Source organism: Salvelinus alpinus, chromosome 33 (assembly GCF_045679555.1).
Source record: "Salvelinus alpinus chromosome 33, SLU_Salpinus.1, whole genome shotgun sequence".
Taxonomy (NCBI): Eukaryota; Metazoa; Chordata; class Actinopteri; order Salmoniformes; family Salmonidae; genus Salvelinus; species Salvelinus alpinus.
The window spans coordinates 29457760-29484428 of NC_092118.1; the positions used below are offsets into that span (position 1 = coordinate 29457760).

Here is a 26669-nt window from a genome sequence, read left to right on the forward strand (position 1 = left end):
GGAGTACAGAAGAGGGCTGAGAACACACCCTTGTGGGGCCCCAGTGTTGAGGATCAGCGGGGTGGAGATGTTGTTACCTACCCTCACCAGCTGGGGGCGGCCCGTCAGGAAGTCCAGGACCCAGTTGCACAGGGTGGGGGTCGAGACCCAGGGTCTCAAGCTTGATGACGAGTTTGGAGGGTACTATGGTGTTAAATGCTGAGCTGTAGTCGATGAACAGCATTCTCACATAGGTATTCCTCTTGTCCAGATGGGTTAGGGCAGTGTGATTGCGATTGCGTCGTCTGTGGACCTGTTGGGGCGGTAAGCAAATTGGAGTGGGTCTAGGGTGTCAGGTAGGGTGGAGGTGATATGATCCTTGACTAGTCTCTCAAAGCACTTCATGATGACGGAAGTTAGTGCTACGGGGCGGTAGTCATTTAGCTCAGTTACCTTAGTTTTCTTGGGAACAGGAACAATGATGGCCCTCTTGAAGCATGTGGGAACAGCAGACTGGGATAAGGATTGATTGAATATGTCCGTAAACACACCAGCCAGCTGGTCTGCGCATGCTCTGAGGACGCGGCTGGGTATGCCGTCTGGGCCTGCAGCCTTGCGAGGGTTGACACGTTTAAATGTTTTACTCACGTCGGCTGCAGTGAAGGAGAGCCTTCAGGTTTTGGTAGCGGGCCGTGGCACTGTAGTGTCCTCAAAGTGAGCAAAGAAGTTGTTTAGTCTGTCTGGGAGCAAGACATCCTTGTCCGTGACGGGGCTGGTTTTCCTTTTATGGTCCGTGATTGACTGTAGACCCTGACACATACCTCTCGTGTCTGAGCAGTTGAATTGTGACTCTACTTTGTCTCTATACTGACGCTTAGCTTGTTTGATTGCCTTGCGGAGGGAATAACTACACTGTTTGTATTCGGTCATGTTTCTGGTCGCCTTGCCCTGATTATAAGCAGTGGTTCGCGCTTTCAGTTTTTGCGCGAATGCTGCCATCAATCCACGGTTTCTGGTTTGGCAATGTTTTAATAGACGCTGTGGGTACGACATCACCGATGCACTTGCTAATAAACCTGCTCACCGACTCAGCGTATACATCAATGGTCGCCGCAATGCGGAACATATCCCAGTCCACGTGATCAAAGCAATCATGAAGCATGGATTCCGATTGGTCGGACCAGCGTTGAACAGACCTGAGTGCGGGAGCTTCCTGTTACACTGGTTCTCTAGTGTTTCTGTCTACCCTTTTCTAGTACAGTTATACTGGTTCTCTAGTGTTTCTGTCTACCCTCTTCTAGAACAGTTACACTGGTTCTCTTTTCAAGTATTCGTTTCGGTATTTCACTATGGGATACCAGCGTTTGTGATATATAGCACAGGGCAGTCTGTCGTCAGGATAAGCTTGTCTGGCAATACGGGAGTCAGTATATCCCATAGTGAAATACTGAAACTAATACTTGAAAGAGAACTATAGGTTACGACTGTAACCCCGGTACTCTGATAGTATGAGTGAGGTATTTCACCAGAACACCCTCCTTGCATGAGCGGGGAAGATGTGGCTTATTCTTGAATGACTCAGAGACGTTGCGTTGGGCTCTTTATAGGGTAGGAGGGACATCCTTTCCCGACGTCAAGCCAATCATGGCTGGCGTAGTGTAGTAAGGCTTCTGACGAATACACTGGGGGCGTATCCCATAGTGAAATACCTCATTCATACTATCAGAGAACCGGGGTTACAGTCGTAACCTATAGCTCTCTCGTGTTTCTGTCTTCTAGAACAGTTACAGTACATACACCCAATTCAACATGTGTTAAAGAGGAACAGTGTTAGAAGGGTAGAAAATACCCCAAAGTGTTAAGCTTTTAGTCTTGAATTACAAACCAGTCGCTAAAGTTTGTGTGTGTATGTCTGTGTGTATGTCTCTGTGTGTGTGTGCCTACGTGTGTGTCTCTGTGCCTACGTGTGTGTGTATGTCTGTGTGTGTGTCTGTGTGCAGAGCGATCACCATGTAGAGCAGCTGTAGAAAGTGAACAGCAGGAGCCCAGCACAGCAGGTAGCTCAGGGACTCGCCCTGATAGACAGGACAGTCAGCCAGTGAGAAGCCAGGATAGCCAGGACAGGAAGTCAGTCAGAAGGCCTGCCCCAGAGGACAGCTCTCGCAAGAGGAAGCTAGAGGAGCCAGATGGAGAGAAGAGTGAGTGAGGACAATTGCGACAAATGGCACCCTTTTCCCTATGTGTAGTGCACTATTTTTGACCATGTCCTATGGGGATCTGGTCTAAAGTAGTGCACTACTGTGTATATAGGGAATAGGGTGCCTTTTGGGACGCACACAGACAGAACAGACGGCTGTCAATGGTTGTTATAATGGCTTATAAGCTTTTAGAGAGTGGATTGAGTGAGTTCTAGTGAGCGGTGAGTCTGAGAACAGCTGCTAGCTGCTTCCCCTGTACCAAGGGTGGCCAAAACCTGGGTTATATGCATAAGTGCACACCGTAGCAAAATGTTTTGCAAAGGAAAACAAAAACAAGCGTTTCTTATTGGACAAGTTCAGGTACTCCCCGTTTCGGTACATTTCCTTCCGTTTGGTTTCTTCTTAATCCCAATGGCTACCTTTCCTTATCTCCTTTCCTCCACGACCACTGATCTTCCATGTCACGATGGGTGAAAGGGTATTGTAGAAACCCCATCCAGTACTATTCAAAGGTAATGAAGAAAGGATGCTCTTTGAGAGGACTGGGACACAGTCCCAATCTTCAGGCCCCTTCTAAAAATCATCCCTTCATATCCATATGGTCAAGACTGTACAATATGGGTTTTGTATAAACTTAAAAAGGACACGTGTATATAAAAATGTTTACTTTGTTAATAGGAGGAAAAAATATCAAGAAACGAACAATAAAGGAACTGGTTAGTACTTTAACACTTCATTCTTACAGTTGAATGCTTACTGCGTGAATACGTTTACCCAAAGGCAAGTACTGGCACCATGCAATAACCCAGTCACTTCTGTTGTGTTGTGACTTCTCTTCACCATTACAGGGAAAGGGCGCTGGCTTTGTGCCAGATAAGCTAAGCTTTTCTACCCATTATGTTCAAAAGTGAATCTAAACAAAGAAGAGCAAATGCGTTGTAAAAATGTCTGCATCATTTTTCGACTTGTTTATTTCCTACTGAAAATATGTTGTGGCAACAAGCATAGTAGGCTTCCGCTTCGATCACACTGACAGCGTCCTTGCACAAAATAGTATGCAACATCTGGATATGTATGCTCCGAATGTTCAACATTCACCTTCTGCTACCATTTCTGCCATGTCGTCTACGCAGACTGTTTGACACATCGATAAATCCAAGGTATGCACCACACCGAACGCACTGCAACTGCCTCTGCAACGCAATGCTGCAAGGCAAACGCAGCGTTTTCATTGGAAATGAATGTAATTCTGGTGTACCAAAATGCAATGACGCTGTCGGTGTGATGGAAGCGTTAGTCTGTAGCACAGTGAAATGTAGTGCCATCACCTGAAAAGCATGGGTATTGGGTATTCCTTTAAAGCTGCAGTAGTATTGCTGAGCTGAGAAGGCGAGACTGTAAAGTTGTTGTTCTGTGTGATCCATCCAGTGTCTGTATCGGTATCCGAGGACACGGACCAGGCCTCGGTAGACGGACAGGACAAACCCTCGGACTCAGATGAACCCAAAGCCACCAAGAAGAATCGCTGCTTCTCCTGCCGCAAGAAAGTCGGCCTCACGGGTAAGGTTCTGACACATTCTCCTGTTGGCTTAGTGCAGTGACTTAATAGTTCCCATTTTCTCTGTCTGTCTGTATGTACTTGCTATCCTGGAGATACATTTGGCGGTCAGCCATTTTCTTTCTTTTTTTTTACCTTCCAACTCTTCCGTCTGTGTACCCAGGCTTCGACTGCCGATGCGGCAACGTGTTCTGCAGCATGCACCGGTACTCAGATGTTCACAACTGCACTTTCAACTACAAGGCCGACGCAGCGGAGAAGATCAGGAAAGCGAACCCTGTCTGCGTCGGGGAGAAGATACAGAAGATCTGAAAACGGGTTTGCCGCGAATTGATGTCCACCCGGAAGGAAGCCTGCGGTTTTAGATGAACCATCGACCACCTTTTCATTTCTCCGTTTCCTCTTTTGATTTGAAGTTGTTTGTGAGCAACGCTCCATTCCCATCAGACCCTTTAAAATCATGCATGCCAGTTGCAACAAAAAAAATATTTGTAAATGTATTTTTACTTAACCTGTTTCCTTTTGTAGTTTTAATTATTTTATCCCTTAAATGTTGTGGTTTATGAAAAATCTGAAGATTTAAACAGTTACAATATTTAGAGTGATTAATTGGGCTTTAATTACTTTGTTGGGTACTACTGGAAAGGCTGTGCTTTTCTGGTGTTAAAAAAAAAAATACAAAAAACAAGCATGTTAAAAAGCATCAAGGATCTTTCCATTCCTCCTTTTGGACTGTATGTAGCCTGACAAAGATGACGGAACAGATTGTGTTTTACATTATCAGCGAGAGAGCAGAAACAAGGATTGCGCCGTTGCTCCCAGACCTTTTTGTATAATTGAGTCATTTTAAAGACTGTGTGTGATCTGTGTAAAAGAGTATGTTTTATGTTTATCATATGATTATGAATAGCCTGTTTGCATGTTTCCGGTTGTGCGTTTGAGGAGGATTATAAAGTTAATTTATGGGTGCACAGTATGACCTGAATCTATTGTTCTGTATTTATGTTAGTTTATTCACTGTCTTAACTTTGATCTGAATAAAGCTCTAACACATTTTTGAAAATTTGAAACGTTATGCATTTGGTACAATTTTCTCAGAAACCAAATTAAGGTCCAAAAAGTGGTTTTGGATGTTAATGAGTACTGTTATATAATGCCTTTACACAGGCAGCCCAATTCTGATATTTTTTTTATTACTCATTTGCATTTTGACCAGTCAGATCAGCTCTGAAAAATACGACAAAAGATTTTATGATTGATCAAAATACCAATTAGTGGGAAAAAGATCAGAATTGTGTTGCCTGTGTAAACGCAGCTTATTAACAGTCTACTTCATTGATATCACAAAATAACGTCACTCGCAACTTTTAACTTTTTTAATAGGGTAATATTTATCACATCCCAACCAATAAAGGGTAATCAGTTCTAGACCGCATCATTTTTGCTGAGTCATTTTCAAACCGTTTTGGGTTATTATTAACAGTTCTTGAAAAAGGGTGGATATAAGAGAGCGTTTTCTATTGGTCGTTGGTTCATTCTGTGGGAGGCGGTCTGTCCTATGGCTGCGGTCAACATCTGGAAGAAGTTACTCACGCTGTTGCTTACCTTGGAGAGTATACCGGAGTACAACTGCAATTTCAAAATGTCTTTTGTAAAAATTGACGAAAAGTCCGACTTCTCCTATCACAATTTACCTTATGGCGTGTTCTCGACACCGGATAATGTGAGTATGACGATAAATGTGTTGTACTTTTAGTTGGATCGGTTTTCCTACACCGTCTCCTGTGCCATAAAACTAGGGCATGTAAATTGATTTTCTTGGGATACAATGTTACAAACCACTGTGGAAACGTGAAGTTCTCTTGGATGAAACATTGTAGTTTACAAAGTAACGTTAGCTTCTCCAATATCGTTCCATTTTGGTATTTCATTTTACTGTTTTCACAAATGTCTCGTGTCACTCTCAGTCCAGGCACCGGATTGGGGTTGCTATTGGAGATCAGATTCTGGATTTGAGCGTTATAAAGTCACTCTTCAGAGGTCCTGTGCTCTCCAATCACCAGGATGTGTTTGACCAGGTAAGGCCATCAAAATGTGTAATGCTCCTCAATGTCTCGTATTGATGGTTGATATTTCTTATCGGCACTGATGGCAATATTATGCATTCACCTGGTAATGTAACATGGCACGTTTACTATGTATCTCCACTAGTTTACTTATAGCTACGTGTCTACCTTATGTAGCCAATAGTGCAGTATGCTAGGAGGGTAGGTCTATTCAATGGCCACGATGCCCTGCTTTTCTTCCTTGAGAAAATCCATACCCATGTCATAATCGAGTCAACAACTAGGATGTATGCTTCATATATTGTGGACTATACAGTGCATTAAATCTACAAGCAAGTAGTGTGAATTGGTTTGGAGTGTAACCTCTCGCCCTCTGCCTGTGAATGGGTCCCTAATACCACTATTGTCTGGAGGCCTTGTGTGCTGCTGCCTCCTCCCCTTCAGCTGGGTGCTGCTCTGACATAACACCATCGGTTAAAGCACAATGGTGAATTCCTACTGGGAATTGGCTTTTGCCTGTCCAGTTCTGTCACATTAGTGCTGATAGAGGAATGAGACAAGGAGAGAAAGGCTCATCATGCTGTTGAAATCACACGAGGCATCAACAGGAAATGAAAGAAGAAGAAGAATATTTTCTGTCATGATTTCACTCCTTGAATTCAATCTTAAATGCACAGGTTCCCCCAAGGATATTTTCACTCCTGGAACCCGGTTCCCCCCATTTCCACCCCTGGGGTTCGTCAATGAAGGGACCTGCTTGCATGAGTGAGAGCCGCCCCCAAACCAACGTCAAAACAAATTGGACTTGCATTCAACTTGCAAACCTGCCTGTTTCCTCTGGAAGCTTCTTCCTTTTAGGTTGTTTTTCCTTGCCACTGTGCTGTTACTTGCTCCTTGGGGGTCCAGGCTGGGTACTTGTTATGAGGGCTATATACAGTATCAAATAATACTTTAGATTTTTATGCGTTTCCTCCATCATATGTTCCAACCTCTCGACTAGCCGACCCTGAATGCGTTCATGGGTCTGGGGTACGAGGCATGGAGGGAGGCCAGGAGGAGTCTACAGCAGCTGCTGTCTGCCAACGAGACCACGCTCAGAGACGACGTCAGCCTCAGGAGCAGGTCAGCCTCCAGCACTTCTGGAGCACTTTTTTTACATTTATTTATTGGATTTTGCCGTATGTAAGAAGCACTTCTATATTCTATAGCACTTCTATATTCAATAACCCTTCTATAATTTATAGTACTTCTATATTCAATAACACTTTATATTCAATAACCCTTCTATAATTTATAGCACTTCTATATTCTATAACACTTCTATATTCAATAACATTTCTATAATTTATAGCACTTCTATATTCTATAACATTTCTATAATTTATAGCACTTCTATATTCAATAACACTTCTATAATTTATAGCACTTCTATATTCAATAACACTTCTATAATTTATATCACTTCTATATTCAATAACACTTCTATAATTTATAGCACTTCTATATTCAATAACACTTCTATAGCACTTCTATAACACTTCAACAGTTCGGCAAATTAGGATCATGTCAAATATATTGAATTAATGTATTAATTGTTTAGGATATGGTTTTTTGGCCGCAATCAAAATCATATTATTTTCTTGTATTCCCTTATCCTTTTATTTTCTATCATGGTTTGTAGCATGTTTACGTTTCTATAATGTCTGTGTGTTTATATGTCTCAGAGCGTTTTTCCATCAGAGTTCAGCCATGATGCATCTGCCTGCTGAGATAGGTGAGTTGTTCAACAGTAGGACAGGAGGGCAAGGAGAGGAAGCCACTTTAGACTATTGACATGCACCCCATATTTCACTCCTCCTGTCTCTTCACCGAACTTGATGTATCCTACAATTGTCCCTAAGCATAGATCTAGGATCAGATTACGGCTCTGCCATTGCTAACTTTAACTGTCAGGGGTATTAAAAAAAATCTGACCCTGTATCAGATGAGAGGGTCATCCAATGTGTTTGAGAAGGAAGCGAGGAGAGGGGACACGAGTCAAGACAATGCAATTGAGGTGTTTGTATGATGCTTGAACAAGAGGGGGCGCTGTTAACCAATATAAATGTACTAGTGATTGAGAGATTTGTTTGCCATCTAAATGTTGATATAAAAAAGGTTCTGAAGGCTGATCATTGGTTCACTGTACATATTTAACAGTGTCACTTAATTGCCCTCTTTCTCTCTCTCCATCACACACACAAACATGCATCTATATATAACCACACACACACAGGTGACTACACTGACTTCTACTCATCCAGGGACCATGCCACCAATGTTGGCATTATGTTCCGAGGGAAGGAGAATGCTCTGATGCCCAACTGGTATGATATAACAACCAACACTTCAACTGTGTCCCAAATGGCATCCTATTCCCTTTATAGTGCACAACATTTTCATTTTTTAACCTTTATTTAACTAGGCAAGTCAGTTAAGAACAAATTCTTATTTACAATGACGTCCAACCCCGGCCAAACCCTAATGACGCTGTGACAATTGTGCGCCGCCCTATGGGACTCCCAATCACGGCCGGTTGTGATATAGCCTGGAATCAAACCAGGGTCTGTAGTGATGCCTCTAGCACTGAGATGCAGTGCCTTAAACTGCTGCGCCACTCGGCCCAAATAGCTCTTGTCAAAAGTAGTAAACTACAAAGGGAATAGGGTTCCATTTGGGAAGCAGGCGTTTGTTCCACAACTACACTGAGTGGACAAAACATTAAGAACATCTGCTCTTTCCATGACATAGACTATCCAGGTGAAAGATATGATCCCTTATTGATGTCACTTGTTAAATCCACTTCAATCAGTGTAGATGAAGGGGAGGAGACCGGTTAAATAATAATTTAATCATTGAGACAATTGCAACATGGATAGTGTATGTGTGCCGTTCAGAGGGTGAATGGGCAAGACAAAAGATTGAAGTGCATTTGAACGGGTTATGGTTGTAGGTGCCAGGCGTACTGGTTTTTGTCGTGAACTGCAAGGCTGCTGGGTTTTTCACACTCAACAGTTTCCTGTGTGTGTCAAGACCACACAAAGGACATCCAGCCAACTTGACTAAACTGTGGGAAGCATTGGAGCCAACATTGGACAGCATCCCTGTGGAACACTTTTGACATCTTGTTGTCCATGGTCTGACAAATTGAGGGGGGTTGCAACTCAATAGTAGAAAGGTGTTCTTAATGTTTTGGTCACTCAGTGTATATCTTTGTTTTTCATTCCCCACTTACTAACTTACTAACTAACCATATTATTAGATAGACAGAGTAACTCACTAATTAACCATATTATTAGATGTAGACAGATTAACTAACTAACCATATTATTAGATGTAGACAGAGTAACTCACTAATTAACCATATTATTAGATGTAGACAGAGGAACTAACTAACCATATTATTAGATGTAGACAGATTAATCATATTGGTCAGATTCTCTGAAAACCATCCTCTCGGAGTCAAAATCCTCAGATAACAATGTAGCTTTTCTTGTTTGAGTTGTTTTTATCTCCTGGTTGTTATTTGGAGAGAGACACGGCGAGATAAAGAATGATAAATAAAAAGAGAGATATAAGAGGGAGAGGGAAAAATAAGAAAAGAGAAAGGATGAAATAAGAATAAAAAGTGAGAGAACAAGATGGAGAGGGAGAAAGAGAGAGAAACATGCTAAGGCCTGGTGCTGTACTGTGAGCTATGATGTGTGAGGGACACAATTAGTTCTCTCTAATTGACTGGAGCGCTCGGGCAGTTTCAGTGCTTTCACAAACTGCATCTTCCTTCCAGTCAGTCACTAGTCTGCAGTCCAACACTCCACCATCCAGTCAGTCACTAGTCTGCAGTCCAACACTCCACCATCCTTCCAGTCAGTCAGTCAGTAGTCTGCAGTCCAACACTGCACCATCCTTCCAGTCAGTCAGTCAGTCACTAGTCTGCAGTCCAACACTCCACCATCCTTCCAGTCAGTCACTAGTCTGCAGTCCAACACTCCACCATCCAGTCAGTCACTAGTCTGCAGTCCAACACTCCACCATCCTTCCAGTCAGTCAGTCAGTCAGTCAGTGAGTCTGCAGTCCAACACTGCACCATCCTTCCAGTCAGTCAGTCAGTCAGTCAGTAGTCTGCAGTCCAACACTGCACCATCCTTCCAGTCAGTCAGTCAGTGAGTCTGCAGTCCAACACTGCACCATCCTGTCAGTCAGTCAGTCAGTCAGTAGTCTGCAGTCCAACACTGCACCATCCTTCCAGTCAGTCAGTCAGTGAGTCTGCAGTCCAACACTGCACCATCCTTCCAGTCAGTCAGTCAGTCACTAGTCTGCAGTCCAACACTCCACCATCCTTCCAGTCAGTCACTAGTCTGCAGTCCAACACTCCACCATCCAGTCAGTCACTAGTCTGCAGTCCAACACTCCACCATCCTTCCAGTCAGTCAGTCAGTCAGTCAGTCAGTGTCTGCAGTCCAACACTGCACCATCCTTCCAGTCAGTCAGTCAGTCAGTCAGTAGTCTGCAGTCCAACACTGCACCATCCTTCCAGTCAGTCAGTCAGTGAGTCTGCAGTCCAACACTGCACCATCCTGTCAGTCAGTCAGTCAGTCAGTAGTCTGCAGTCCAACACTGCACCATCCTTCCAGTCAGTCAGTCAGTGAGTCTGCAGTCCAACACTGCACCATCCTGTCAGTCAGTCAGTAGTCTGCAGTCCAACACTGCACCATCCTTCCAGTCAGTCAGTCAGTGAGTCTGCAGTCCAACACTGCACCATCCTTCCAGTCAGTCAGTCAGTAAGTCTGCAGTCCAACACTGCACCATCCTTCCAGTCAGTCAGTCAGTGAGTCTGCAGTCCAACACTCCACCATCCTTCCAGTCAGTCAGTCAGTCAGTAAGTCTGCAGTCCAACACTGCACCATCCTTCAGACACCACAGCTGCTGTTCATATGGCTGTTGTCTTTGTCACGGTTGGGAACCTCTATGTAGAACCTCTCTTCTTTCTTTCTCTCTTTCCATTTTTCTTCATTTCTTACTCTCTCTTTCTCTCTGGATCTGTATTTCTGTATTTGTACAATGCTATAAACAAAAACGGGTTGATTAACTGAACGATTCCCTGACTGATTGACTAGCTGTTTGTTTGACTGACTGGCTGACTGGCGCATTGACTGACTGTTTATTTGACTGGCTGGCTAACTGACTGGCTGGCTGACTGACTAATTGCCTGTTTATTGGACTGGCTGGCTGGCTGAATAATTGATTGGTAGCCTCACGGTTAGTGTTGGGCCAGTAACCAAAAGGTTGCTGGTTCCAATCCCAGAGCTGATAAGGTGAAAAAAATTGTCGCTGTGCCCTTGAGCAAGGCACTTAACCCCAATGTCTCTAGGGGCGCTTGACAATGGTGACCACACTCCCTGTGGCTGTCTTAGGGGGAGTTGGGATATGCAAGGAACACTTGTGTGTGACAGGACAGATATAAACCCCCCCCCCCAAATGATTATTATGTTTGTTTGACTGACTGATTGTGTCCCTCAGGTTGAGGCTGCCCGTGGGGTATCATGGCAGGGCTTCTTCCATAGTGGTGTCTGGGACCCCCATACGCAGACCCTCTGGACAGATGAGACCCGACCAATGTAATGAAACACAATGCCTAGTCTGAAAATCAAAGCAGACTCTGAATTCAAAGAGAAACACACTCACACACACACAAAACCTCTCAGACCAGTGTCACTTTGTTTTTGTGTCCCTCACTAATGGTCTTCCTCTTCCATCGTGTTCTCTCTTAGCTAAGCCTCCTGTGTTTGGCCAGTCCAAGCAGCTGGACATTGAGCTGGAGATGGTCAGTATACACTTTATATAGCTACACTTTATTACAACCAAGGAGATTGTTCATATCAATGGCATCACAAAACAATGATCTGTCTCTCACTCTCTCTCTCTCTGCCTTTTATCTAATTTCTCTGTCTCTCTCTCGCTGGTTCTCTTTCTGTCTCTCTCTCTCTCGCTGGCTCTCTTTCTCTATGTCTCTCTCTCGCTGGCTCTCTCTCGTTCTCTCTCAGGCATTCTTTGTGGGTGGAGGTAATCGTCTTGGTGAGCCCATTCCCATAGAGAGAGCCCACCAACACATCTTTGGCATGGTTCTAATGAACGACTGGAGTGGTAAGGCCTAACACACACACACACTTATACACACACTCACTTGCAGACTCATGCACACGCACACACACACACACAGTCACTAACAACTACACACACTCAAGTCACGATGACACACACTTACTCACTTATTTCCACACACACAGCCCACCTCACTGGAAGACAGAAATTAATAAGCACCATACAGTATTTCTTCATTTTCAAATGAATGTGTCTATCGACTATAGCAGCCAATAGTAGAATCATTAGCCAAAAATTATACATCACTAAATGAAATATCCTAACGTCAATAACACTAATTGAAAAGCATCCACTTTCCATAATAACACTAACTTAAGTTCATTAATTTAGTTCTGCATTATACATGTTGATGTAAACATTTCATATTCAGTCACTGGGATCAGGGTAAGTTACTCAGGAAAACATGACAGGTTATTGATTATTGGTGAGGCAGAAGGATCTCAGGAGGAGTGGTTTCGACTGTAGCCTTTAGATTTCAAGATCGTCTTCTCTCTTTCTCACGATCTGTCTCTCTCTCTCTCTCTCTCTCTTTCTCCATGTTTTTTCCTCTTTCTGTCTCTTTCTCTCTTCTTCCTTTGTTCTCTCTCTTTAGGTTGAGCTCCCACTGTTTACTGTCTATCCTCCTCCTGGGTAAATGGAGATCGAACTGTTTGCCAAATATATTTTCCAAAATTGTATGTGTTTGTGAAGCCCATAACCACTATCATTTCGTAGTTAGCTCCCTAGCTAAGGCGTCATTACGTCCAAGGTTGTTAGCTCCACCATTGTTAGTCAACTAAGCGAGAACACTTTCTTGCCCGCACATGTTCTGATCTCAACGGTAGTAGGCGCGGGCGCATTGACGAGCCAGGAAACGCACAGTGTTGCGGTAGTTCAGTTCGCGTCGCTGCATGGATGGAACAGACATGGCAGAGAGAGCTGTTCCACTGATACCATCAGTTATGTTAGACTGTTAAAGTTTAGTAGGCCTATGCTAATTATTCAGTTGTTGATCTGTCCTCTTGATATAGCTGTATGTCACCAGTATAATGTTATAGTCAGGTCACCAATGACAACAAGGCATGTTTAATGAATGGCAGCTAGGAGTCAGACCTAACTGGAGGGATGAGGTCCGGGATGACAAGGCATGTTGAATGAATGGCAGCTAGGAGTCAGACCTAACTGGAAGGATGAGGTCAGGGATGACAACAAGGCATGTTGAATGAATGGCAGCTAGGAGTCAGACCTAACTGGAAGGATGAGGTCAGGGATGACAACAAGGCATGTTGAATGAATGGCAGCTAGTAGTCAGACCTAACTGGAAGGATGAGGTCAGGGATGACAACAAGGCATGTTGAATGAATGGCAGCTAGGAGTCAGACCTAACTGGAAGGATGAGGTCAGGGATGACAACAAGGCATGTTGAATGAATGGCAGCTAGGAGTCAGACCTAACTGGAAGGATGAGGTCAGGGGTGACAACAAGGCATGTTGAATGAATGGCAGCTAGTAGTCAGACCTAACTGGAAGGATGAGGTCAGGGATGACAACAAGGCATGTTGAATGAATGGCAGCTAGGAGTCAGACCTAACTGGAAGGATGAGGTCAGGGATGACAACAAGGCATGTTGAATGAATGGCAGCTAGGAGTCAGACCTAACTGGAAGGATGAGGTCAGGGATGACAACAAGGCATGTTGAATGAATGGCAGCTAGGAGTCAGACCTAACTGGAAGGATGAGGTCAGGGATGACAACAAGGCATGTTGAATGAATGGCAGCTAGGAGTCAGACCTAACTGGAAGGATAAGGTCAGGGATGACAACAAGGCATGTTGAATGAATGGCAGCTAGTAGTCAGACCTAACTGGAAGGATGAGGTCAGGGATGACAACAAGGCATGTTGAATGAATGGCAGCTAGGAGTCAGACCTAACTGGAAGGATGAGGTCAGGGATGACAACAAGGCATGTTGAATGAATGGCAGCTAGGAGTCAGACCTAACTGGAAGGATGAGGTCAGGGATGACAACAAGGCATGTTGAATGAATGGCAGCTAGGAGTCAGACCTAACTGGAAGGATGAGGTCAGGGATGACAACAAGGCATGTTGAATGAATGGCAGCTAGGAGTCAGACCTAACTGGAAGGATGAGGTCAGGGATGACAACAAGGCATGTTGAATGAATGGCAGCTACAAAATTTCAGCGTATTGACTAGGCTTGTGTCCCAAATGGCACCCTATTCCCTATATAGTGCACTACAAAAGGAGTGCACGGTAGGGAATCAGTGGCGTGAAGTACTTATGTAAAAATACTTTATAGTACTTAAGTTGATTTTTGGGGTATCTGTACATTACTTTACTATTTATATTTTTTTAAATGTGGACTTTTACTCTACTAGCTACATTCCTAAAGAAAATAATGTACTTTTTACTCCATACATTTTCCCAGACACCCAAAAGTACTCGGTACATTTTGAATGCTTAGCAGGACAGGAAAATGGTCTAATTCACACACTTATCAAGAGAACATCCCTGGTCATCCTTACTGCCTCTGATCTGGCAGACTCAATAAACACAAATGCTTTGTTTGTAAATGATGTCTGAGTGTTGGAGTGTGTCCCTGGCTATCTGTAAATGATGTCTGAGTGTTGGAGTGTGCCCCTGGCTATCTGTAAATGATGTCTGAGTGTTGGAGTGTTCCCCTGGCTATCTGTAAATGATGTCTGAGTGTTGGAGTGTGCCCCTGGCTATCTGTAAATGATGTCTGAGTGTTGGAGTGTTCCCCTGGCTATCTGTAAATGATGTCTGAGTGTTGGAGTGTTCCCCTGGCTATCTGTAAATGATGTCTGAGTGTTGGAGTGTTCCCCTGGCTATTTGTAAATGATGTCTGAGTGTTGGAGTGTGCCCCTGGCTATCTGTAAATGATGTCTGAGTGTTGGAGTACCCCTGGCTGTCTGTAAATGATGTCTGAGTGTTGGAGTGTGCCCCTGGCTATCTGTAAATGATGTCTGAGTGTTGGAGTGTGCCCCTGGCTATCTGTAAATGATGTCTGAGTGTTGGAGTGTGCCCCTGGCTATCTGTAAATGATGTCTGAGTGTTGGAGTGTGTCCCTGGCTATCTGTAAATGATGTCTGAGTGTTGGAGTGTGCCCCTGGCTATCTGTAAATGATGTCTGAGTGTTGGAGTGTTCCCCTGGCTATCTGTAAATGATGTCTGATTGTTGGAGTGTGCCCCTGGCTATCTGTAAATGATGTCTGAGTGTTGGAGTGTTCCCCTGGCTATCTGTAAATGATGTCTGAGTGTTGGAGTGTGCCCCTGGCTATCTGTAAATGATGTCAGTGTTGGAGTGTTCCCCTGGCTATCTGTAAATGATGTCTGAGTGTTGGAGTGTGCCCCTGGCTATCTGTAAATGATGTCATTGTTGGAGTGTGCCCCTGGCTATCTGTAAATGATGTCTGAGTGTTGGAGTGTGCCCCTGGCTATCTGTAAATGATGTCAGTGTTGGAGTGTTCCCCTGGCTATCTGTAAATGATGTCTGAGTGTTGGAGTGTTCCCCTGGCTATCTGTAAATGATGTCTGAGTGTTGGAGTGTTCCCCTGGCTATCTGTAAATGATGTCAGTGTTGGAGTGTTCCCCTGGCTATCTGTAAATGATGTCTGAGTGTTGGAGTGTTCCCCTGGCTATCTGTAAATGATGTCTGAGTGTTGGAGTGTTCCCCTGGCTATCTGTAAATGATGTCTGAGTGTTGGAGTGTTCCCCTGGCTATCTGTAAATGATGTCTGAGTGTTGGAGTGTGCCCCTGGCTATCTGTAAATGATGTCTGAGTGTTGGAGTGTTCCCCTGGCTATCTGTAAATGATGTCTGAGTGTTGGAGTGTGCCCCTGGCTATCTGTAAATGATGTCTGAGTGTTGGAGTGTGCCCCTGGCTATCTGTAAATGATGTCTGAGTGTTGGAGTGTGTCCCTGGCTATCTGTAAATGATGTCTGAGTGTTGGAGTGTGCCCCTGGCTATCTGTAAATGATGTCTGAGTGTTGGAGTGTGCCCCTGGCTATCTGTAAATGATGTCTGAGTGTTGGAGTGTGCCCCTGGCTATCTGTAAATCATGTCTGAGTGTTGGAGTGTGCCCCTGGCTATCTGTAAATGATGTCTTAGTGTTGGAGTGTTCCCCTGGCTATCTGTAAATGATGTCTGAGTGTTGGAGTGTGCCCCTGGCTATCTGTAAATGATGTCTGAGTGTTGGAGTGTTCCCCTGGCTATCTGTAAATGATGTCTGAGTGTTGGAGTGTTCCCCTGGCTATCTGTAAATGATGTCTTAGTGTTGGAGTGTGCCCCTGGCTATCTGTAAATGATGTCTTAGTGTTGGAGTGTTCCCCTGGCTATCTGTAAATGATGTCTGAGTGTTGGAGTGTGCCCCTGGCTATCTGTAAATGATGTCAGTGTTGGAGTGTGCCCCTGGCTATCTGTAAATGATGTCTGAGTGTTGGAGTGTGCCCCTGGCTATCTGTAAATGATGTCTGAGTGTTGGAGTGTGCCCCTGGCTATCTGTAAATGATGTCTGAGTGTTGGAGTGTGCCCCTGGCTATCTGTAAATGATGTCTGAGTGTTGGAGTGTTCCCCTGGCTATCTGTAAATGATGTCAGTGTTGGAGTGTGCCCCTGGCTATCTGTAAATGATGTCTGAGTGTTGGAGTGTTCCCCTGGCTATCTGTAAATGATGTCTGAGTGTTGGAGTGTGCCCCTGGCTATCTGTAAATGATGTCTGAGTGTTGGAGTGTGCCCCTGGCTATCTGTAAATGATGTCAGTGTTGGAGTGTGCCCCTGGCTATCTGTAAATGATGTCTGAGTGTTGGAGTGTTCCCCTGGCTATCTGTAAATGATGTCTGAGTGTTGGAGTGTTCCCCTGGCTATCTGTAAATGATGTCTGAGTGTTGGAGTGTGCCCCTGGCTATCTGTAAATGATGTCTGAGTGTTGGAGTGTTCCCCTGGCTATCTGTAAATGATGTCTGAGTGTTGGAGTGTGCCCCTGGCTATCTGTAAATGATGTCTGAGTGTTGGAGTGTTCCCCTGGCTATCTGTAAATGATGTCTGAGTGTTGGAGTGTGCCCCTGGCTATCTGTAAATGATGTCTGAGTGTTGGAGTGTTCCCCTGGCTATCTGTAAATGATGTCTGAGTGTTGGAGTGTGCCCCTGGCTATCTGTAAATGATGTCTGAGTGTTGGAGTGTTCCCCTGGCTATCTGTAAATGATGTCTGAGTGTTGGAGTGTTCCCCTGGCTATCTGTAAATGATGTCTGAGTGTTGGAGTGTTCCCCTGGCTATCTGTAAATGATGTCTGAGTGTTGGAGTGTTCCCCTGGCTATCTGTAAATGATGTCTGAGTGTTGGAGTGTGCCCCTGGCTATCTGTAAATGATGTCAGTGTTGGAGTGTGCCCCTGGCTATCTGTAAATGATGTCTGAGTGTTGGAGTGTGCCCCTGGCTATCTGTAAATGATGTCTGAGTGTTGGAGTGTGCCCCTGGCTATCTGTAAATGATGTCTGAGTGTTGGAGTGTGCCCCTGGCTATCTGTAAATGATGTCTGAGTGTTGGAGTGTGCCCCTGGCTATCCGTCAATTTAAAAAACAAGTGTGCCGTCTGGTTTGCTTAATATAAGGAATTTGAAATAATGTTTTACTTTCTTACTTAAGTATATTTAAAACTAAATACTTTTAGACTTTTACTCAAGTATTATATTTCTTGGTGACTTTTAGTTTTACTTGAGTAATTTTCTGTTGAGGTATCTTTACTTTTACTCAAGGATGACAATTGGGTACTTTTGCCACCACTGTAGGGAATAGTCTTCACCTTATTGTTTGTTTGCCAGAGCCCATGTTGACTCCAATGCTTCCCACAGTTGTGTCAAGTTGGCTGGATGTCCTTTGGGTGGTGGACCATTCTTGATACCCACAGGAAACTGTTAAGCGTGAAAAACCCAGCAGCGTTGATGTTTTTGACAAAAACACTTAAATGTTTTGACTTGCCCATTCACCCTCTGAATGGCACACATACACAATTCATTTCTCAATTGTCTCAAGGCTTAAAACTCCTTCTTTAACCTGTATCCTCCCCTTCATCTACACTGATTTAAGTGACATCGATAAGGGATCATATTTTTCACTTGGATTCAACTGGTTAGTATATGTCATGGAAAAGGCAGGTGTTCATAATATTTTGTACACTCAGTGTATGGAGCTCTAAGGGCTTTGGTCAAATATAGTGCCATTTGGGGTGCGTCCTCCACCCCTGCAGCTGCAGCTGACCAGTCATTTACAGCAAAGATACAGTGAGGCTGAATGACTGACTGATGTCATATCTTATCTGTCAGTTGTGAGAAGTCATTTCTCAGACAGATGTAAGGGAGTCTGAGCCAGGTTCCACCTGGGTTAATATGTAGAGGGGTACTGATAGTTGAAATGGATTTTCCTGCTGACTGCAGTACATGATCATTTATCACATCCCTCAACACAATATTTCATAGAATAGTTCCTGGTTTGTCAATAGTCAAAAAGACCAGTAGTTGAGTTGAACATCCCACAACTTCACCTACACAATACCAAGGTTTTGAAGCTAACACAGGTAGTGTTAGTACAGGTACTTTAGCTATGTTGGTCAACGATCATCCAATCAACATAGGATGGACTCATCACTGGGCAGGTTACATATTATTCTAACCTACCTGTGATCTGTGTGTCCACTGAGGAATATTCAGTAAATACCAGTTCAACATCTAATGGTAAAATAAAGGGAAGCACTCTTCTTCCTGTGTGTGTTCCAGCCAGGGATATCCAGGCGTGGGAGTACGTTCCTCTGGGTCCGTTTCTGGGGAAGAACTTTGGGACAACCATCTCACCCTGGGTGGTTCCTATGGAGGCCCTGCTGCCCTTCGCTGAGCCCAACACTGTCCAGGTGAGGAACACAAACAGTATAGTAGTGTTATATAGTATAGACCTGGTGGTCCTACTGCCCTATAGTATACTACGGGTGGTCTGGATGTATTTTATATTAAATAAATGGGTGGTCTGGATGTATTTTATATTACATAAATGGGTGGTCTGGATGTATTTTATATTACATAAATGGGTGGTCTGGGTGTATTTGACATGACATTATACTACAGGTGGTCTGGGTGTATTTGACATTACATTATACTACAGGTTGTCTGGATGTATTTGACATTACATTATACTACGGGTGGTCTGGATGTATTTGACATTACATTATACTACGGGTGGTCTGGATGTATTTGACATGACATTATACTACAGGTGGTCTGGGTGTATTTGACATGACATTATACTACAGGTGGTCTGGGTGTATTTGACATGACATTATACTACAGGTTGTCTGGGTGTATTTGACATTACATTATACTACAGGTTGTCTGGATGTATTTGACATTACATTATACTACAGGTTGTCTGGATGTATTTGACATTACATTATACTACAGGTGGTCTGGATGTATTTGACATGACATTATACTACGGGTGGTCTGGATGTATTTGACATTACATTATACTACAGGTGGTCTGGATGTATTTGACATTACATTATACTACAGGTGGTCTGGATGTATTTGACATTACATTATACTACAGGTGGTCTGGATGTATTTGACATGACATTATACTACGGGTGGTCTGGATTTATTTGACATTACATTATACTACAGGTGGTCTGGATGTATTTGACATTACATTATACTACAGGTTGTCTGGATGTATTTGACATTACATTATACTACAGGTGGTCTGGGTGTATTTGACATTACATTATACTACAGGTGGTCTGGGTGTATTTGACATGACATTATACTACAGGTGGTCTGGATGTATTTGACATTACATTATACTACAGGTGGTCTGGATGTATTTGACATTACATTATACTACAGGTTGTCTGGGTGTATTTGACATTACATTATACTATGGGTGGTCTGGATGTATTTGACATTACATTATACTACGGGTGGTCTGGGTGTATTTGACATTGCATTATACTACAGGTTGTCTGGGTGTATTTGACATGACATTATACTACGGGTGGTCTGGATGTATTTGACATTACATTATACTACAGGTTGTCTGGATGTAGTTGACATTACATTATACTACAGGTTGTCTGGGTGTATTTGACATTACATTATACTACAGGTGGTCTGGATGTATTTGACATTACATTATACTACGGGTGGTCTGGGTGTATTTGACATTACATTATACTACGGGTGGTCTGGGTGTATTTGACATTACATTATACTACAGGTTGTCTGGGTGTATTTGACATGACATTATACTACGGGTGGTCTGGGTGTATTTGACATTACATTATACTACGGGTGGTCTGGGTGTATTTGACATTACATTATACTACAGGTTGTCTGGATGTATTTGACATTACATTATACTACAGGTTGTCTGGATTTATTTGACATTACATTATACTACAGGTGGTCTGGGTGTATTTGACATTACATTATACTACAGGTTTTTCTGGGTGTATTTGACATTACATTATACTACGGGTGGTCTGGATTTATTTGACATTACATTATACTACAGGTGGTCTGGGTGTATTTGACATTACATTATACTACAGGTGGTCTGGGTGTATTTGACATTACATTATACTACAGGTTGTCTGGGTGTATTTGACATTACATTATACTACAGGTTGTCTGGGTGTATTTGACATTACATTATACTACAGGTGGTCTGGATGTATTTGACATTACATTATACTACAGGTGGTCTGGGTGTATTTGACATTACATTATACTACAGGTGGTCTGGATGTATTTGACATGACATTATACTACAGGTGGTCTGGGTGTATTTGACATGACATTATACTACAGGTGGTCTGGATGTAGTTGACATTACATTATACTACAGGTTGTCTGGGTGTATTTGACATTACATTATACTACAGGTGGTCTGGATGTATTTGACATTACATTATACTACGGGTGGTCTGGGTGTATTTGACATTACATTATACTACGGGTGGTCTGGGTGTATTTGACATTACATTATACTACAGGTTGTCTGGGTGTATTTGACATGACATTATACTACGGGTGGTCTGGGTGTATTTGACATTACATTATACTACGGGTGGTCTGGGTGTATTTGACATTACATTATACTACAGGTTGTCTGGATGTATTTGACATTACATTATACTACAGGTTGTCTGGATTTATTTGACATTACATTATACTACAGGTGGTCTGGGTGTATTTGACATTACATTATACTACAGGTTTTTCTGGGTGTATTTGACATTACATTATACTACGGGTGGTCTGGATTTATTTGACATTACATTATACTACAGGTGGTCTGGGTGTATTTGACATTACATTATACTACAGGTGGTCTGGGTGTATTTGACATTACATTATACTACAGGTTGTCTGGGTGTATTTGACATTACATTATACTACAGGTTGTCTGGGTGTATTTGACATTACATTATACTACAGGTGGTCTGGATGTATTTGACATTACATTATACTACAGGTGGTCTGGGTGTATTTGACATTACATTATACTACAGGTGGTCTGGATGTATTTGACATGACATTATACTACAGGTGGTCTGGGTGTATTTGACATGACATTATACTACAGGTGGTCTGGGTGTATTTGACATGACATTATACTACAGGTTGTCTGGGTGTATTTGACATTACATTATACTACAGGTTGTCTGGATGTATTTGACATTACATTATACTACAGGTGGTCTGGATGTATTTGACATGACATTATACTACGGGTGGTCTGGATTTATTTGACATTACATTATACTACAGGTTGTCTGGATGTATTTGACATTACATTATACTACAGGTTGTCTGGATGTATTTGACATTACATTATACTACAGGTGGTCTGGATGTATTTGACATTACATTATACTACAGGTGGTCTGGATGTATTTGACATGACATTATACTACGGGTGGTCTGGATTTATTTGACATTACATTATACTACAGGTTGTCTGGATGTATTTGACATTACATTATACTACAGGTGGTCTGGATGTATTTGACATTACATTATACTACAGGTGGTCTGGATGTATTTGACATGACATTATACTACGGGTGGTCTGGATTTATTTGACATTACATTATACTACAGGTGGTCTGGATGTATTTGACATTACATTATACTACAGGTTGTCTGGATGTATTTGACATTACATTATACTAAAGGTGGTCTGGGTGTATTTGACATTACATTATACTACAGGTGGTCTGGGTGTATTTGACATGACATTATACTACAGGTGGTCTGGATGTATTTGACATTACATTATACTACAGGTGGTCTGGATGTATTTGACATTACATTATACTACAGGTTGTCTGGGTGTATTTGACATTACATTATACTATGGGTGGTCTGGATGTATTTGACATTACATTATACTACGGGTGGTCTGGGTGTATTTGACATTACATTATACTACAGGTTGTCTGGGTGTATTTGACATGACATTATACTACGGGTGGTCTGGATGTATTTGACATTACATTATACTACAGGTTGTCTGGATGTAGTTGACATTACATTATACTACAGGTTGTCTGGGTGTATTTGACATTACATTATACTACAGGTGGTCTGGATGTATTTGACATTACATTATACTACGGGTGGTCTGGATGTATTTGACATTACATTATACTACAGGTGGTCTGGATGTATTTGACATTACATTATACTACAGGTTGTCTGGGTGTATTTGACATTACATTATACTATGGGTGGTCTGGATGTATTTGACATTACATTATACTACGGGTGGTCTGGGTGTATTTGACATTACATTATACTACAGGTTGTCTGGGTGTATTTGACATGACATTATACTACGGGTGGTCTGGATGTATTTGACATTACATTATACTACAGGTTGTCTGGATGTAGTTGACATTACATTATACTACAGGTTGTCTGGGTGTATTTGACATTACATTATACTACAGGTGGTCTGGATGTATTTGACATTACATTATACTACGGGTGGTCTGGGTGTATTTGACATTACATTATACTACGGGTGGTCTGGGTGTATTTGACATTACATTATACTACAGGTTGTCTGGGTGTATTTGACATGACATTATACTACGGGTGGTCTGGGTGTATTTGACATTACATTATACTACGGGTGGTCTGGGTGTATTTGACATTACATTATACTACAGGTTGTCTGGATGTATTTGACATTACATTATACTACAGGTTGTCTGGATTTATTTGACATTACATTATACTACAGGTGGTCTGGGTGTATTTGACATTACATTATACTACAGGTTTTTCTGGGTGTATTTGACATTACATTATACTACGGGTGGTCTGGATTTATTTGACATTACATTATACTACAGGTGGTCTGGGTGTATTTGACATTACATTATACTACAGGTTGTCTGGGTGTATTTGACATTACATTATACTACAGGTTGTCTGGATGTATTTGACATTACATTATACTACAGGTGGTCTGGATGTATTTGACATGACATTATACTACGGGTGGTCTGGATTTATTTGACATTACATTATACTACAGGTTGTCTGGATGTATTTGACATTACATTATACTACAGGTGGTCTGGATGTATTTGACATGACATTATACTACGGGTGGTCTGGATTTATTTGACATTACATCCAGACAACCCGTAGTATAATGTATTTGACATTACATTATACTACAGGTGGTCTGGATGTATTTGACATTACATTATACTACAGGTGGTCTGGATGTATTTGACATGACATTATACTACGGGTGGTCTGGATTTATTTGACATGACATTATACTACAGGTTGTCTGGATGTATTTGACATTACATTATACTACAGGTGGTCTGGATGTATTTGACATTACATTATACTACAGGTGGTCTGGATGTATTTGACATGACATTATACTACGGGTGGTCTGGATTTATTTGACATTACATTATACTACAGGTGGTCTGGATGTATTTGACATTACATTATACTACAGGTTGTCTGGATGTATTTGACATTACATTATACTACAGGTGGTCTGGGTGTATTTGACATTACATTATACTACAGGTGGTCTGGGTGTATTTGACATGACATTATACTACAGGTGGTCTGGATGTATTTGACATTACATTATACTACAGGTGGTCTGGATGTATTTGACATTACATTATACTACAGGTTGTCTGGGTGTATTTGACATTACATTATACTATGGGTGGTCTGGATGTATTTGACATTACATTATACTACGGGTGGTCTGGGTGTATTTGACATTACATTATACTACAGGTTGTCTGGGTGTATTTGACATGACATTATACTACGGGTGGTCTGGATGTATTTGACATTACATTATACTACAGGTTGTCTGGATGTAGTTGACATTACATTATACTACAGGTTGTCTGGGTGTATTTGACATTACATTATACTACAGGTGGTCTGGATGTATTTGACATTACATTATACTACGGGTGGTCTGGGTGTATTTGACATTACATTATACTACGGGTGGTCTGGGTGTATTTGACATTACATTATACTACAGGTTGTCTGGGTGTATTTGACATTACATTATACTACAGGTTGTCTGGGTGTATTTGACATGACATTATACTACGGGTGGTCTGGGTGTATTTGACATTACATTATACTACGGGTGGTCTGGGTGTATTTGACATTACATTATACTACAGGTTGTCTGGATGTATTTGACATTACATTATACTACAGGTTGTCTGGATTTATTTGACATTACATTATACTACAGGTGGTCTGGGTGTATTTGACATTACATTATACTACAGGTTTTTCTGGGTGTATTTGACATTACATTATACTACGGGTGGTCTGGATTTATTTGACATTACATTATACTACAGGTGGTCTGGGTGTATTTGACATTACATTATACTACAGGTGGTCTGGGTGTATTTGACATTACATTATACTACAGGTTGTCTGGGTGTATTTGACATTACATTATACTACAGGTTGTCTGGGTGTATTTGACATTACATTATACTACAGGTGGTCTGGATGTATTTGACATTACATTATACTACAGGTGGTCTGGGTGTATTTGACATTACATTATACTACGGGTTGTCTGGGTGTATTTGACATTACATTATACTACAGGTTGTCTGGGTGTATTTGACATTACATTATACTACAGGTTGTCTGGATGTATTTGACATTACATTATACTACGGGTGGTCTGGGTGTATTTGACATTACATTATACTACAGGTTGTCTGGGTGTATTTGACATGACATTATACTACGGGTGGTCTGGATGTATTTGACATTACATTATACTACAGGTTGTCTGGATGTAGTTGACATTACATTATACTACAGGTTGTCTGGGTGTATTTGACATTACATTATACTACAGGTGGTCTGGATGTATTTGACATTACATTATACTACGGGTGGTCTGGGTGTATTTGACATTACATTATACTACGGGTGGTCTGGGTGTATTTGACATTACATTATACTACAGGTTGTCTGGGTGTATTTGACATGACATTATACTACGGGTGGTCTGGGTGTATTTGACATTACATTATACTACGGGTGGTCTGGGTGTATTTGACATTACATTATACTACAGGTTGTCTGGATGTATTTGACATTACATTATACTACAGGTTGTCTGGATTTATTTGACATTACATTATACTACAGGTGGTCTGGGTGTATTTGACATTACATTATACTACAGGTTTTTCTGGGTGTATTTGACATTACATTATACTACGGGTGGTCTGGATTTATTTGACATTACATTATACTACAGGTGGTCTGGGTGTATTTGACATTACATTATACTACAGGTTGTCTGGGTGTATTTGACATTACATTATACTACAGGTTGTCTGGATGTATTTGACATTACATTATACTACAGGTGGTCTGGATGTATTTGACATGACATTATACTACGGGTGGTCTGGATTTATTTGACATTACATTATACTACAGGTTGTCTGGATGTATTTGACATTACATTATACTACAGGTGGTCTGGATGTATTTGACATGACATTATACTACGGGTGGTCTGGATTTATTTGACATTACATTATACTACAGGTGGTCTGGATGTATTTGACATTACATTATACTACAGGTTGTCTGGATGTATTTGACATTACATTATACTACAGGTGGTCTGGATGTATTTGACATGACATTATACTACGGGTGGTCTGGATTTATTTGACATTACATTATACTACGGGTTGTCTGGATGTATTTGACATTACATTATACTACAGGTGGTCTGGATGTATTTGACATTACATTATACTACAGGTGGTCTGGATGTATTTGACATGACATTATACTACGGGTGGTCTGGATTTATTTGACATTACATTATACTACAGGTTGTCTGGATGTATTTGACATTACATTATACTACAGGTGGTCTGGATGTATTTGACATGACATTATACTACAGGTGGTCTGGATGTATTTGACATGACATTATACTACGGGTGGTCTGGATTTATTTGACATTACATTATACTACAGGTGGTCTGGATGTATTTGACATTACATTATACTACAGGTTGTCTGGATGTATTTGACATTA

General features: G+C 41.8%; 2 protein-coding genes across 7 annotated transcripts in view; both read left to right on the forward strand.

Annotated features, from left to right (window-relative positions):
- Positions 1-4805, forward strand: part of zfand6 (zinc finger, AN1-type domain 6) — a 21017-nt gene extending 16212 nt beyond the window's left edge. For all 6 annotated transcript variants that reach the window (XM_071380993.1, XM_071380995.1, XM_071380992.1 and 3 more), the window contains exons 5-6: positions 3606-3737; positions 3899-4805. In XM_071380993.1, the coding sequence (XP_071237094.1) occupies positions 3606-3737; positions 3899-4047 (281 nt within the window). In that variant the 3' untranslated portion in view covers positions 4048-4805. The remainder of the gene's footprint in view (positions 1-3605; positions 3738-3898) is intronic.
- A 464-nt stretch (positions 4806-5269) lies between these two features.
- fah (fumarylacetoacetate hydrolase (fumarylacetoacetase)) overlaps positions 5270-26669 on the forward strand; it is a 48528-nt gene continuing 27128 nt past the window's right edge. Inside the window, exons 1-9 of the mRNA XM_071380989.1 lie at positions 5270-5458; positions 5703-5813; positions 6802-6923; positions 7526-7575; positions 8077-8167; positions 11361-11458; positions 11612-11664; positions 11885-11984; positions 18788-18918. Coding sequence (XP_071237090.1) covers positions 5294-5458; positions 5703-5813; positions 6802-6923; positions 7526-7575; positions 8077-8167; positions 11361-11458; positions 11612-11664; positions 11885-11984; positions 18788-18918 — 921 coding nt within the window. The 5' untranslated portion in view covers positions 5270-5293. The remainder of the gene's footprint in view (positions 5459-5702; positions 5814-6801; positions 6924-7525; positions 7576-8076; positions 8168-11360; positions 11459-11611; positions 11665-11884; positions 11985-18787; positions 18919-26669) is intronic.